The sequence below is a fragment of the Trypanosoma cruzi genome, genomic scaffold, assembly GCF_000209065.1.
Source record: "Trypanosoma cruzi strain CL Brener 1047053516851 genomic scaffold, whole genome shotgun sequence".
Classification (NCBI taxonomy): Eukaryota; Euglenozoa; class Kinetoplastea; order Trypanosomatida; family Trypanosomatidae; genus Trypanosoma; species Trypanosoma cruzi.
This window is the reverse complement of record NW_001849577.1, coordinates 44674-58181: the sequence shown is the minus strand read 5'-3', so window position 1 is coordinate 58181 and position 13508 is coordinate 44674. Positions and strand designations below refer to the sequence as shown.

Here is a 13508-nt window from a genome sequence, read left to right as displayed (position 1 = left end):
CAAAACTAAATAAAGAATAATAATTTAAAAAAAGAAAAAAAAAAAACAGGAAGCAAAATAATAATAATAATAGTAATAAATAAAAGGATGCATACAACTCCATAAGGAAAAGAAAAATAATAAAAAAAGGTCTGCAAAAAAAAAAAAAAACAACAGCAAAAGAATTTCTCATCATCACGCAGAAAAAGCACATACATCGGTGTGTTGATGAGAGGGAAAACTTGAAAAGGTGCGGATGCTGCTTCGCCCAGTCCTTATCAATAATAATAATAATATGCTGACAACCTACGGAGGCTCTTCTTCACCCACCTACCACCAACGAAGGAAAACAAGGAAAAATATTCAAATAAATATCTATACGGGCACGGAGATTGCGAAACACCATCCAATCACGCTGGAGACCAGCTCCACACCTGCGTGGAGCCGAGTGAAAACTGATAGAAAAACATAAAAACAAACAAAATAAAAAAAGAAAAAAAAAAAAAAAAAACAGCAGCAGCAGCCTTCATTTAGAAGACCAAACAAAATTCCTCACTTTTTTCTTCCTCTTCTTCTTCCATCGCTCCCCCATATACACAAATACACAACTCTACTTCAAAATTAATGCGAGGGAAGTATATATACAGATATATACAGATAGATGGATAGATATCACGAGGCATGGCTCCTTCACTTACAGGATTCAAATAATTGCCAAAAACATGTCCCGCAATTTGCTCCTCCTTTCATTTCCGTCTACATGATAAAAAAAGTCTGTTCCACCTTTTTTATATTATTATTATTATTAATATTATTACTCTTGCTTCTTTTCTAATTCCTGTGATTTCCATTGATTTTTATAAGGCCCATCTTATTTTTCCTTTTCTGTTCTACGCTTATTTATCTTTTTCAGTCAAAGACGCGAATAAGTGCCCGGAGTGCTCCTTCAATTCCTTGCCTTTGCTTGCATTCTGACAGCTGAGGCAAGAAGATAATTATTTCGGAGAACACCATGCGTAAAGTAGGGCAAATACGTAAGGACATTCTCCGCTGTGGGAAAAATTCGGCGGAACCCCCCAGCGCATGCCAATTCCTCCTCCGCCTCAACCAAGAGAAGATATTCACTTGGGGAGAGAACAGAGTCGGAGTCCCTAGGATCGTTAAACCGGGAAAGCAAAGGCTTTCTAACCAGCTCTGCATCCCCGTGCGGATGCCGACCAAATCGATAGCAAATGTTGTGGCGATCTGAAGACGGCTCTCCAAAGTTTGGTGGCGTGTGCCCAGGAGCGTTGCGTTGATGTGGGATCACCCGGATAAGAGTCAGTAAGTGAGCCAACATGCGGGACTTGACAGCCTTATCAAGGGGTGTTCCCGTGGCCAACGAGGGCATAATGTTCACCTCAATAAGTCGTACATTGCATTGGTTATCTACCATTAAATCTAGGCCGTACAGCTCAAAGCATCCTCGTCCTGTTTTATCGCTGCATTCCCTGCGAATTCTTTGGACAACATCATGTTCAATGCTAAGAAAGGTCTTAATAACAACATCTTCACAGCCACGCATGATTCTTTCCCATGCGAGCCCTCCGTCCTTATTTTTTTTTATTAAGAAGTCTCTTAAATCGGATAGACACCACTTTATATCCAAAGGATCATCCGAGTGATACTCTTTGCCACGGCTTGCTCGGTTTAGCTCGGCCGTCTTGTTCACAGAATAGTTGGTCAAGTGAACATGAATATTCTCCAAGTCCTTGTCCATTCCAGGGTACTTTTGCGCGGCAAATCGCACCAAACCCTCATCAAAAAGGAAAATACGGAGCGGATCAAAGGCAGTCACGACGCAGTACAGTCGGAGGTCAAACTTTCTTCCATATATAAGCATGGGATTCCCCAGGTAGCGTTGGCACACCAATTGTCTTGTCCCTGTCGGCATGGGGGGCATTCCCCGAAAAAGATGGATACCACGTCCACAGCTAGAAGCACTGGGTTTCACTATCAAAATAAGCGGATCGTCAGTGGTATCGGGTTGCCGTTTTACGTATTCCTCAAGTTCTTTCCACTGCTTGGGGATTAAAAATGATGTGGGAACAATATTAAAGGCATCGACTCCAAAATACCGTTGCATTTTATCAACATTCATAGCTAAACAGTCTTTTCGACCAATGCCCCATGTTCCTGGGAAATGATTTACTTTCTGGTAAGAACCAAGATGAGCCAATGTGTAATTGGTTGCTCGTTTTGCCCACATGACATTAAATAGCTCATTCGACGGCGTGTACCTCATACCCGCCGCCTCAAAGGCATCTATAACTACCTTGAATGCCACAGCACCAGGACCAAGCTTGTACAAACACATCCGATTGAGGTTATTTTTTTGTACGGTAAGAGCCTCCAATCTATAATGGGTCCGGTCACGACCATGATACGCGAGGTTTATCTGACGGGGGCTTCGAATATCGCCGGCCTTTCCTCCTGCGCGGCTGCTGTGGCGTATGGGGAAAAAGAGGCTGGGGGCCGAGAACGGGTACAAGGGTTCCACTACGGTATAATGTATCTTCTCTGTTGCCACCCTATTTGTGCGAGCTAATTCCTCACGAATTGCGGTGTCCGAGGATGTCTCTTCCACCGACGAGGCATTAGATAATCTATTGCCGTTCAGAGAACGAGACAATGGGGGCATTCGCGAAGGCCTCAATTGCCCTGTGGCTTGCACGACACACCTTGGGTTGGATGGATCCTCGTTGTTTATGTCCGGCACAAACTTGCCCACAACCAGACGTTGATGGCGGTGAAGAATGTACGTCGTGTCGGCAGTCATGACGTCCATGTCGTCACGTCCGTCACGCTGCAGGAATCCAAGAGACTGCGGGTAGAAGGTGGGAAGATTGTGCGGGGGCGGGAGAATCTTGCCTGCCATTTCCAAGAACAACGAAAAAAACAACACACACACACACACGCACGTTCGTCTCAGCACGGCCTAACCCTCGTTTTCCTCTAAAAGCAAAGAAATCACACAAACAACCACACACGCAAAAAAAAAAAAAAAATTAAAAAAAAACAGTAAAAGAAAATATAATAAAGGGCCAACAGCAACGGAGGCACGCAAAGGTGCCGCAAGCACCCAATCATTAAGAATGACAGTCAATACGCAGGCAACAACACCGGAATAAAACCAAATTATATACGCGCATCCTATTTTGTCAACTTATTCCCAAATCCGTGCGCCTCTCAGCACACAAAGGCGTCGGCACTTCACGCATAAAGAGAAATAATAATAAAAATAATACCAGCATCTCCAATAAAAATAAAATAAAAACACCAAAACTCGCACCCGTTATTCCTTTTCGTACATAAATATAAATATATATATATATATTGCAGTGTATATCTCTCCATATATATTTATTTATTATGCGCTGCGTGTTTACATCTGGAAGTTCCCACCCCACCGCCCCGCAAACGCGGCAAAAAAAAAAAAGGTGAAAAAAAAAAGAAGAAGACAATCATGGCAATAGACACAAACACACACACACAAGCAAAAATCAACGGGAGAACTGTTTTGTTTCCTGTCCACTTCAAATACATGGCAAAAACAACAAAAACATAAGTGGTATAACTCCCCCCCCCCCCCCAAAGTAACTCCTTTTCTGCAGGATGCACGGGCAAAAACAACAACAACGAAGAAAAAAAAATGCCAAGCCTCCCGATGATAAAAAAAAAAAAAAAAAAAAAACGGACACAAGAAACACAGAAATGCACACACCAATATGCATTAATAACAAAAAGAAAACAAAAAACTGTTGTCATCCCTACATTCCTCGCCTTCTTCGCATCACAGGAATTCACAAGCCAACAAAGGGGGAAAACAATCCTATTTGCTGAAGCCAAAAGAAAAAGAAAACGCGCGAGAAGCAACTCTTACTTGGCAAGAAGCATTAATTTTAATATAAACATCCACAAAAACAGAAAAAAAAAAGACGCATATAACTACATACATGCATATAAAATAAATAAATAAATATATGTATTTGTATATATCTACAGGAATGTGTATATATGCATATATATATAAGCAGAGCGCTTTCCCCGCCAGTTCACTTGTTCCTTGTTTCATTTTTCTTTCTTTCTTTCTCTTTCTGTTCCTCCCCCCTCCACTTGTGTTTCCCACCCTACGCAGATGCGCTGCAGTCGGATAGGAGCGTGCATCCCAACAAATATGCGCAGCGCGACCGAAAAATAAAGCACAGAGAAGGGCAGCATGAATGAACGAAAAATGGGGGCTACAGTGATCGCAACGAGGCCTCCGGTAGTAATCACAAAATACCAAAGAGCGGCGTCAGCGACAACAGGGTTTCCCCCCATCGCTCCCACCGTCATTCAGCAGAGAAACAAAAAAACAAAAACAACCTGGAAAAAAAAAGTAAAAAAGGTGAAATCCCATAACAATAAAAATAATGGCGGAAATGGTGGCTACAACAGAAAAAGAAAAAGAAAAAAAAACAGCATCGGAGCTTTAACTCGCAAATTTACATACCGCATGCTCGTTGGAAGTCAGAGATCCACTGATCACGCTCCTCTGCGGACTTTGCCATGGCAATGATCTTCTGACCATTGGTAAACCAAATAACCAGCTGATGCGGGTTGGAGCGGCAGTAGGCCTCTGGCACCGGGAATACATCATTAACGGTCTCCAGACTGGCAGATTTTGGGGAGACACCGTCCTTTTCGGGGTTGTCCGTGAGAGAAATACGAAGTTGCCCATTCTTAATGGAAAAGTATCGTTTTTTCCACTTCATATCTGAACTGTACTTAAGGAGATATCCCTCACGCACCACGTCGTTACTTACAGCACCAGCTTGAATGGAATTTGGTGGGGGCGCTTTTGCCCGTGACTCTGCAAGTTGCCTGAGGATGCGCTCCTTGTCGTGCTTCTCAATGACCTCGGAGTTTCTCACAATCTCCTCAAATATATTGGCCACATATTTCATAAGCTCTGTGTGTAACAACTGTGTGGTGGTCGGGCGTAACGCAGGATCCTTTGAAAGCAAAGGCTCCATAACCGCCTTCATTCCATCCGATACGCCACACGGAAAAGGATCATAGTTACCATACAGAACTTGCTGCATAATTTCACGTTGGGAAGGACCTTTGAACGGACGGTGCAACGTCAAAAGTTCATACAGAATAACACCAAGTGACCACATGTCAGCCTTCTTGCTGTACCTTTTTCTTTCCCAAAGTTCCGGTGCAAGATAGTACGGGGTCCCACAAAAAGATGAGCCAACGTCTAGAGAAACAGAATCCGTATACTGCTTGGAAAAGCCAAAGTCACCCAGCTTGATAATACCCGTTGGCATCAAAAATATATTGGCACTTTTCAAATCTCGATGCATCATCTTCCTGCTGTGCACCTCGTCCAATGCCAGTACAATTTGGTAGAATAAAAGACCAGCTTCATGCTCCTTAAATGGCAGCCGCTCCTTGAGGCGTTGCTTGATTTGTTTATTGAGATCACCACCACTTCCGTATTCCATGATTAATAGCAGTTTGTCTTCAGATTTTAGGTCATCGTAGTGCTTGACAATTCCAAAGTGATCACAGGCAGCCAAGCAATGAACTTCGCTCCGCGCATATGCCGCCTGTTTCTCGTCATTCAACATGATAAACTTCGCTACTACCTTTTGTTTATCAGACCCTCGAAGAGCAACAAACGCCGCCGTTGTTGCGTTACGTCCCACAATATGTTTCAAAATGTACAAATGTGCACGGGGATCATTCATGGCATCCTCAGGTACCTCTTCCCCCTCCGGAAGGTCAAGAACCTTCTTGACTGCATCAGGCCTGGCATCCTGGCAGTACTTCTCCATCTCCTCTTCCGATGTAAAGAGCACATTTGGAAAAAATTGTGCATAGTGCCGCAGTAACTGAGCGTCGTGGCTGTCGTTGTTCGGCATTTGCGATGATAATCGGCTATTCCATAAAAAAAAAAAATGAACCAAAATAAAATAAAGAAAAAAGTAATAAGGAAAAAAGCAAATAAATAAAATCCAAAGAAAGAAACAAACAAACACACATACACTTACGCAGAGGCGAAGGAGGGAGAGAGACATCACTCTCCGGCTCTGCACATCATTTCAAAATGGGACGCTGGGAAAAAAGTGCTCGGAGTTCGTTACGAACGAAACACAAGACTTTTCATGATTTCATCCACTTCACGACGTCTGCAACTCTTCTTAATGGGTGTTTGCGACATTGAACTGGGCGTGTACTGAACCACTGTTTGCACACTCGAAAACGGGGAAGATATCTCTGCTTCTAATCGCCGTGCGCTACGCAAAACAGCATCGCTTGGTAATGATACTTCCCTTCCACGCTTGCCGCACTGCTGCGAAGGTAAAGACGTCTCCTCTGAAGGGAACTTCATTTTATCCAACCATGTTGCAGTCGCTGTGTCATCGGAGGAGTGATGGGCGTTGCCGCAATTTGAAAAAACATCCACGATTGCCCGAAGCACAGCACGTTGCCTCTGTACACCCTCCGGAGTTGGATCGAGAAAACACTCTTCCAGTGACTTGGAGTTCGTGTACACATCTGGGCCAAGGGATTCCAACGGACACTTCAAGCTATGGGCGCTTTGTTCCATAAGGAATATCGCTAACGCCGCATCCTCTTCTGTACACACATTTTCCAGATGCAATTTTGCATGTGCCTGCGTGATTCGCACAAGGGACTCCAGTAGACGTATGGTGACTGGCACGCAATCAGCAAGAAGGGGTGACGCCCCTCGCCGATTTTGCAGTTCGTAGTACGTCCTTATAATTTCAGCTGCCTGATCGGAAAGCAAAGGACCATCGTTCTGGGCATAGTGAGAATGTACCCACCGCAAATAACGACTGATATCCTCCTGTGAGAGAACAGATGATGGTTGCTTTCCGGCCTGAGAGCACGTGAGAATGTGAGTGGCAACACGACTGTCCACCTCCATCGAAGGCTTATCCCAGAGCAAGAAAATAAAATCAAAACGACTGAGCAACGGACCACCGACACCAATTTCCGTTCCTCCATGCCGTGTCGGAGGCGGGTTACACGCTGAAATGACCGAACAAGACGTCCTAAGTTTTGTCACCATCCCTGCCTTGGCCACTGAAATTGTTTGTTGTTCCATGGCCTCATGCAGAGAAGCCCTATCGGCCGAAGATACGGTTCTTAGTTCATCAATAACACAAATGCCACCGTCACTAAGTACCAAGGCACCTGGCTCCAAAACCCATTCGCCGTTTTCCTTCGCCGCCGCCACTGTCAAGCCAGCAGAGGTGCTCCCAGTCCCGGTGGTGGAGGTGCTCCGCGGCGCAATCAGGGCGGCAAATCGTAGCAGCTGAGACTTCCCGGTTGAAGGATCCCCCACAAGAAGACAATGAATTGTAGATCGTATGTGCATACGTGCCTTACCAGTTGTGGACGTCCCTCCTACTACCGCAAGAAGTAAAGCCATACGTGGGGCAAACAGTCCAAAAAGATGTGGGCACACAGAAGTTACCAATGCAGTACTCCTACGAAGTTTATCTTTGCAAAAGGAATAAAAAAAAGATTCCGGAGTGAACGCCGATCCTTCCATCGAACCAACCGCTTTGCGCCGTGGTACTGCGGCCATGCTGCCAGAACCCCCCTCACGGTAGGATTCCACCGAATTGATGTTAAGGGCCCATACAGTGGGTTCAATAATCGGCCGACTGTTGGGGTACAAGGCACGCCATTTGGGAAATGAGATGCCAATTACCTCGACAAACTGACCCACAGTGCACTTCATCGTCAGTTCATCTTCAAGGGTTACAAGGAGTGTGCGAGGAAGCCGACCCGAGAGATTGGAGCGCTGCTGCAGGCGACACTCCGCGTAATCCATCCAAACCTGGCCAACTGGTTTAAGTTCCCCGCCCCCACACTCCTTACGTCCACAACGCCCTTTTGGCTTTGAGCCACGATCAAAGGGACTGGACGCCATCTCAACTGTATCTCCACACTTAGCACATTTCAGTTTATGAACAAATGGCACCACTCGCTTGGCATTCATCCGCACTATTGTTCCACAGAGACTGACAAGCACCCCGCGGGAGGATGGCATGGACGGTGGCGGCGCGCCCACCGTGGGCAGATGCGTTAGCCTCGGTGAAAGGTCAGCTGGATTGAGGGACCGACCAGCGCTTTTGCACATCTCCGCACAGACTTGCCGTAGGGCGTCTATTAGCGTCATTGTTTGACAAAAAAGAAGATCACCCAGTTCTGGAAGCACGGCAAGGAGCCGCATGCAGTCGATCTCTTGCGTCCAAAGAGAGCGCGTTGTAAGAGACTCCGTCGACGATGCCGGCGTTAGGCATTGTGGGGGCTTGCAGCAGTCGAGAAAAAAGGGACGAAGCTTCTGCAGAAGCTTCTCCCCCACCAGGGCCTCACCCGTCATATATATATATATGTATATAGATGTATGTATAGGACGGTCCAAATGTCGGTACCTACGGGTTGCAAAAAATGAACTCCTCACCCTGTGTCTGGTGGTCACACCCACCCGACACAACAACAGCAATAAAAAGAAGTAAAAAATTAAAAAAAACAAAAAGCAAAAAAAATAAAGTATAAACTTTTTAATACCTTCAAGCAAAATAAAAGAGGCAAATAAGGTTATGTCAAGACAACCATTATCTCAACAATTAAGCAAAATCCAAGCGCACGTACACAGAGAGAAAAAGGAAATCCGTAGCGAAACAAAAGCCATTCTGCCCCTCATCGCCACTACCTTCGTTTAATTTCCATTGTCTTTATTTTTATCCCCGGTCTCGATGTATGTGTGTGTGTTTGTGAGTGAGTGTGTTGGATTACTTTTCTTCGCGTATGTGTGCTTTTTTGTCTCCATCAGGGTAACAAAATGTATACGCAAAGCACAATTCTCATGGTCAAGCAAGGTGTTGGAAGTACTTTTCCCAGTCTTCATTTTGACTCTCTTCGTACAACGACACCAACTGTTCGTTCCTGATCTCCTCCTCAATACTAAGAAGGAGGTCCAACACGGCGGGATCGCCCACATCGCAATGAAATTCTCTGCCAATAAATTCGTAGGCGTCCTGTTCTGGATCGCCACCTTCAGTCGACTGTGCACGAAAACGGTCTAGCTCTGCATGCCGCAACTGACTTCTTCGTGCCTCGTTACGCTGCAGCATCCGTTGCTTTATCTCAAGCCGCTTGGAATGCAGCAACTTGACGCTTGTTTGGCGCATTGACTGCCGGTGCTACTGCATTGACAGCCTTTTATACACGGGAAGAAAATTCCACCCTTTCCTCATTATGAAAGCGTGTAAGAAAGCATGCAATGGGCAGGGAGATAAAAACAAAAAGAAACAAAAATAAAATAAAACTAACAAAAACAACAAAAAACAAAAAACAACGATAACGATGATGATGGGAGTATGACAAAATACAAAACCTCACAGGGGTGCTTTTCCTTTTCGACTTCCCTCCTCTGTCTCGATGACACTAAATCACATTAACGGAGAATAGAAAAAAAAAAAAAAAAAGCAAAAATGCAGGAAATTTTTGTTTACATTATAAATATTTTTTTTCTTCCACGTGCAGGGAACCAAATAAATGGTCCTTTGGTTCAACCCCGCCCTTGCGGCGAACACACAAAGTCTGGCGCAGCGGGATGCTACCAAAGAGACTGTCTCCCGTGTGTTTTGCCTGTCGTTTAACGGGGCAAATTGCCCGAGCGCGAGCCCGAGACAGTTTCTGGTGGATGTCGCCGTAAACCTCGCCAGCGTGACCGTACGGGCTCTCCTGCAGACCCAATGCCCCATGAATATAATTTATCCGGCAACTACGGTATAGTTTTGCCCTGTCCAGAATGGATTGTTTCACCAGGTTTTCAGTGACTTGTTCCCTCGGCCAATTGGAGAAAATGGCGGACGTGGCGTCAATTTTGCACCGAGCACAACTTGAAAGCGTAGACGCCAACTTTCCCCCAGCCCATGGGGTTTCTTTTAGACTGGCATAATCTTTTATTTCCTCCGCCAAAATACGGTTGCGGTCGTGCCAGAGACAATCCGCGGCGACAAAGTACGAGCCGTCGTTTGATGCGATGATATTCGGCCCGCCCCTCCACGTTTCCCGAAATGCCGGAAGTATCCGTCGCTGCGGGTCTTCGCACACCTCAACAGCTGATGAGTGCAAGCATGTAGTATTCCCTACGGAGCCAGTTGCGTCATCGCGCTGGTCGGCAACGTAACGCCTCACGGTCTCAATCGCCTTTGGAATAGAAAGCGGCATCGCCCCGGGGAGTAGAAATGTCTCCCTATATATCTCACTGCCTCGTTGCTGCTGGTGGAAGCCACTACTCCAAGACGAGAACAGTGGCCCACACTCACTTGGTTGCAAACACACACAAAAAATAATAATAATAATAACAATAATAATAATAGTGATAATAATATATGCAGATGTACGCAATATAAATAATGGTAACCCAACCCAGCCAATCCGGAGGCCAAAGGCACATAATAACCAGCAGGAAATAAATTCCCTTCATAAAAAAATAAAAACAAACATACAGACAACAATAACAAATAAAAAGGAAGATTCACCCACCTACCCTTCCGTTTTACTCATTTCTCCCTATCCCAATAAATAATAAGTAATAATAATTAAAAAAATACCCAAATACACACAAAGAAAATGATGGCTGCATGCGTATTCATATTTGAAAACAAAAAAATCTGTTCAAAAAACAAGTTTTGCACTTTGAATTGGCAATAGAAAAAAAAAAAAAATAATGAAAGGTAAGGGTATTCTGAAAGAAATAATAATAATAATAATAATAATAATAATCTTGGTGCTGACTCCAAACTACTCACGTGCATCAACGATGCCCTGTTCGGAGATACTGAAGACACACTCCACCTCCGGCAGGGACGGACTGTCATAGATCTTGCAAACACGCTGATCACCTCGGCCCTTGCGGAGCGACAATCGTGTCGTGGAGGCGTGTGCAAGAATGTGCCCACCGACTGGCTTTTTCGGATCGGCAACAAACATCGATGCACCACCAGGGTCTGCCACAACCTGATTTGTAATGTACACCGCCACATTGAACTCTTCAGCTAGTTTTATCAAATGACTCATCATTTTTGCGAGCTTCTGCTGTCGTTCGGCCAGCTCACCTCGACCTGAAAAGTCAACCCGAAACAGAGCAGTAATACTGTCCACCACAAGTAAGCCAAACTGATCCTCCGCCATCTTTGCGGCCACCATGGAGAGCAAATGCATCTGATGCTCATGTGTGTACGCCCGTGCCACAAGAATGTTATTAAGTACTGCGTCCGCATCAAGACCAAATCGAGCTGCAATAGGCTTAATGCGTTCGGGACGGAAAGTGGATTCTGTGTCCACATATATCACCTTCCCATTGCCCCCGCCCATGGAAGTGGGCAATTGACAAGTCACGCAGAGCGTGTGTGCAATCTGTGTTTTTCCCGTGCGAAACTCACCAAAGGCCTCTGTAATTGACATACTCTCAATACCTCCCCCTAATAATTGATCGAGAGCAGTACTTCCAGTTGTCATGCGTGTCACCTTGCCACGCTGCTGCAGGTAAGTGACCCCATTCGTAAAACCACAGTCGAAGAGCTTTCGTGCCGCCTCAATGATTTTTTCCACTTTGGCGTCCGAAAGGCCTTTGATAAGCGCCAATTCTTTTCGGCACTGCATGTGGATCCCCGCAACCGTAAAAATGCCTGCCTGCCGCAATTTCGCAATGTCTGCGGTGGCAACGCCTTGCTCTGTAAGGCGATCAACCTCCATGATCACGTGGGCCGCATCTTCCTGAAATGACGTCGTATCCGAGCAGTGTGCGGCATCCTTTGCGGTGTCACTCTTGTTTGCGCGTGTGCCTGCGTGCTGCATCTTCTCTTTTTCGCCGTATGTTTTGGCCACGGCTCTGTTTGCGTGCTGTATGCAATGTGCTCTTAAACTGCGCAGCACGCCAAAGAAACACAAATAGAGGAAACAACAACAACAAAATATTCAAATGTCCAGATTTTTAAAAAGTACAAATAATGCACGTAAACGCAGCCTTTTTGCCCCACATACATATAATATGTATGGGAGAAAAAAAAGGTGAGGCGAGGGGTAAAATGAAAATGCTTACACACGCCATTCACATTTCTCAATTTCATTAGATGTAATTAATTTAAAATATATAAAAATCTAAGAGTTTTTTTTTTAAAAAAATTACTAAAAACAAAGTCCCCTTTTTTTTTTTCTTCTTCCTTCAAATGCCCCGTTGGGCGATCGTGTAAATGAGTTCACAAAACTTCTGCATATAGGTGTCTACAAAAAGAGGCATGTACGGATGACGGGTAAGACGTGAAAGATTCATGCGAATACCTGTGAAGGCAACCCTTGTGTTGTTGTCAATAAGATATAGATTCTTCACGTACTGAATGTAGACAAGAGTGAAAATAGCCCCACCCGAAAACATGACGGTGAACAGCATGATAGCCTCCAGGGTTGCAGCATAGTTTGCAACCATGGATTGATTGGCTAAAACCCTCTGCAAATACGGTGCACAGAGACGATGCAGGAATGGTGAAATGTTCGATAACGTCGGTAGATTCGAAGCAAGACTTACCGCACTGTATATACCCAGTGCACTCACCAACAGCATCTGGGGCTCCACGGCACCGATTAATGCAATGCTGCAGAGCAATAACTCTAGTGTGCAACGGTGATCACTCCATTTCAAAAGAACTTCTTTAGAGGCCTTAAGGAGGCCTTGCTTGCGCGCTATCATGGCTTGCTGCACGACGGCTGTAGCCATCAAAAAATTCCACGTCTTCTTGGCTAGCGCAGGCATAAAAAATAAAAAGAACATCGTCAGCAGTGCAAGTGTCACAACGACAACATCGAGGCACACTCCCAGTTTCCCGGTTGAGCAGAGCGGAGGTACAACCCCACCGCTGCCAAAAGACTGTTGCAGCAGCCTTAGCAGTGTCTGCCGGCTCTCTTCGAGACTTGGATTACCAGGCGACAATACTGCCGCCCGCTCATACTCCATGGCGGCCTCGGGCAGTCGGTTCAGAGCCCACAGTGCCGCACCTACTCGTGTGTGCGCCTTAAAGTTGTCACGGACGCTCAAAGACCGTCTCGCGTAGGCGATGGCGTCGTCATATTTTTTCAGTGAGTGACTGGCTGCCGCGGCATTGTTAAGGAGATCAACATTCTCCGCATCCAATGCAAGGGCTTGTTCGTAAAACGCCAATGCCTCCTGATATCGCCCAGCCGAGAACGCGGCATTCCCTGATTGCCTCAGTTCCTCTACTGTAGACATGATTCACTCTTTCTGTCACTCTCCTCGCTCTTGTTGCGGGTGGATGTCCTAATAACGTTTAATTTAACCTATCGCCTTACTTTTACATGCGTAAGTGCAAAATACCCGCACACATATGCGTAAAGCGAAATCGAGAAAAACAATAAAAAGGAATTAAAACCCA

General features: G+C 45.3%; 7 protein-coding genes across 7 annotated transcripts, besides 23 other annotated features; all 7 read right to left on the bottom strand.

The window, feature by feature from the left end:
- Positions 1–56: part of a sequence feature (T-rich) that runs on past the window's edge.
- Positions 1–3471: part of a sequence feature (heterozygous, non-Esmeraldo-like haplotype) that runs on past the window's edge.
- Positions 57–79: a microsatellite.
- Positions 80–164: a sequence feature (T-rich).
- Positions 442–490: a microsatellite.
- Positions 771–796: a microsatellite.
- Tc00.1047053510729.150 (tubulin tyrosine ligase, putative) lies at positions 926–2896 on the bottom strand (the record flags this gene model as incomplete). Its single annotated transcript, XM_813783.1, has 1 exon — positions 926–2896. The coding sequence occupies one exon, from the start codon at positions 2894–2896 to the stop codon at positions 926–928; it is 1971 nt and encodes a 656-aa protein (XP_818876.1).
- Positions 3011–3050: a microsatellite.
- Positions 3327–3389: a microsatellite.
- Positions 3472–3691: a sequence feature (haploid, non-Esmeraldo-like haplotype).
- Positions 3691–3712: a microsatellite.
- Positions 3692–3868: a sequence feature (areas merged during assembly that could not be assigned to a particular haplotype. This can correspond to areas where the two haplotypes were merged or to regions with more than two copies in the genome that were merged during assembly.).
- Positions 3869–12833: a sequence feature (heterozygous, non-Esmeraldo-like haplotype).
- Positions 3968–4050: a microsatellite.
- Tc00.1047053510729.140 (NIMA-related kinase, putative) lies at positions 4506–5933 on the bottom strand (the record flags this gene model as incomplete). The annotated part of the gene is made up of 1 exon (XM_813782.1): positions 4506–5933. The coding sequence occupies one exon, from the start codon at positions 5931–5933 to the stop codon at positions 4506–4508; it is 1428 nt and encodes a 475-aa protein (XP_818875.1).
- Positions 5959–6047: a sequence feature (T-rich).
- Tc00.1047053510729.130 (DNA replication factor, putative) lies at positions 6152–8431 on the bottom strand (the record flags this gene model as incomplete). The annotated part of the gene is made up of 1 exon (XM_813781.1): positions 6152–8431. One exon carries the CDS (start codon positions 8429–8431, stop codon positions 6152–6154), a length of 2280 nt encoding a protein of 759 aa, XP_818874.1.
- Positions 8430–8462: a microsatellite.
- Positions 8553–8601: a sequence feature (T-rich).
- Tc00.1047053510729.119 (hypothetical protein, conserved) lies at positions 8922–9242 on the bottom strand (the record flags this gene model as incomplete). The annotated part of the gene is made up of 1 exon (XM_813792.1): positions 8922–9242. The coding sequence occupies one exon, from the start codon at positions 9240–9242 to the stop codon at positions 8922–8924; it is 321 nt and encodes a 106-aa protein (XP_818885.1).
- Positions 9349–9405: a sequence feature (T-rich).
- On the bottom strand, positions 9568–10287 carry Tc00.1047053510729.115 (uncharacterized protein; the record flags this gene model as incomplete). The annotated part of the gene is made up of 1 exon (XM_813794.1): positions 9568–10287. One exon carries the CDS (start codon positions 10285–10287, stop codon positions 9568–9570), a length of 720 nt encoding a protein of 239 aa, XP_818887.1.
- Positions 10408–10450: a microsatellite.
- Positions 10549–10597: a sequence feature (T-rich).
- Positions 10640–10672: a sequence feature (AT_rich).
- Positions 10816–10845: a microsatellite.
- Positions 10864–11919, bottom strand: Tc00.1047053510729.110 (meiotic recombination protein DMC1, putative; the record flags this gene model as incomplete). The annotated part of the gene is made up of 1 exon (XM_813780.1): positions 10864–11919. One exon carries the CDS (start codon positions 11917–11919, stop codon positions 10864–10866), a length of 1056 nt encoding a protein of 351 aa, XP_818873.1.
- Positions 12198–12249: a sequence feature (AT_rich).
- On the bottom strand, positions 12287–13345 carry Tc00.1047053510729.100 (hypothetical protein, conserved; the record flags this gene model as incomplete). Its single annotated transcript, XM_813779.1, has 1 exon — positions 12287–13345. One exon carries the CDS (start codon positions 13343–13345, stop codon positions 12287–12289), a length of 1059 nt encoding a protein of 352 aa, XP_818872.1.
- Positions 12834–13508: part of a sequence feature (areas merged during assembly that could not be assigned to a particular haplotype. This can correspond to areas where the two haplotypes were merged or to regions with more than two copies in the genome that were merged during assembly.) that runs on past the window's edge.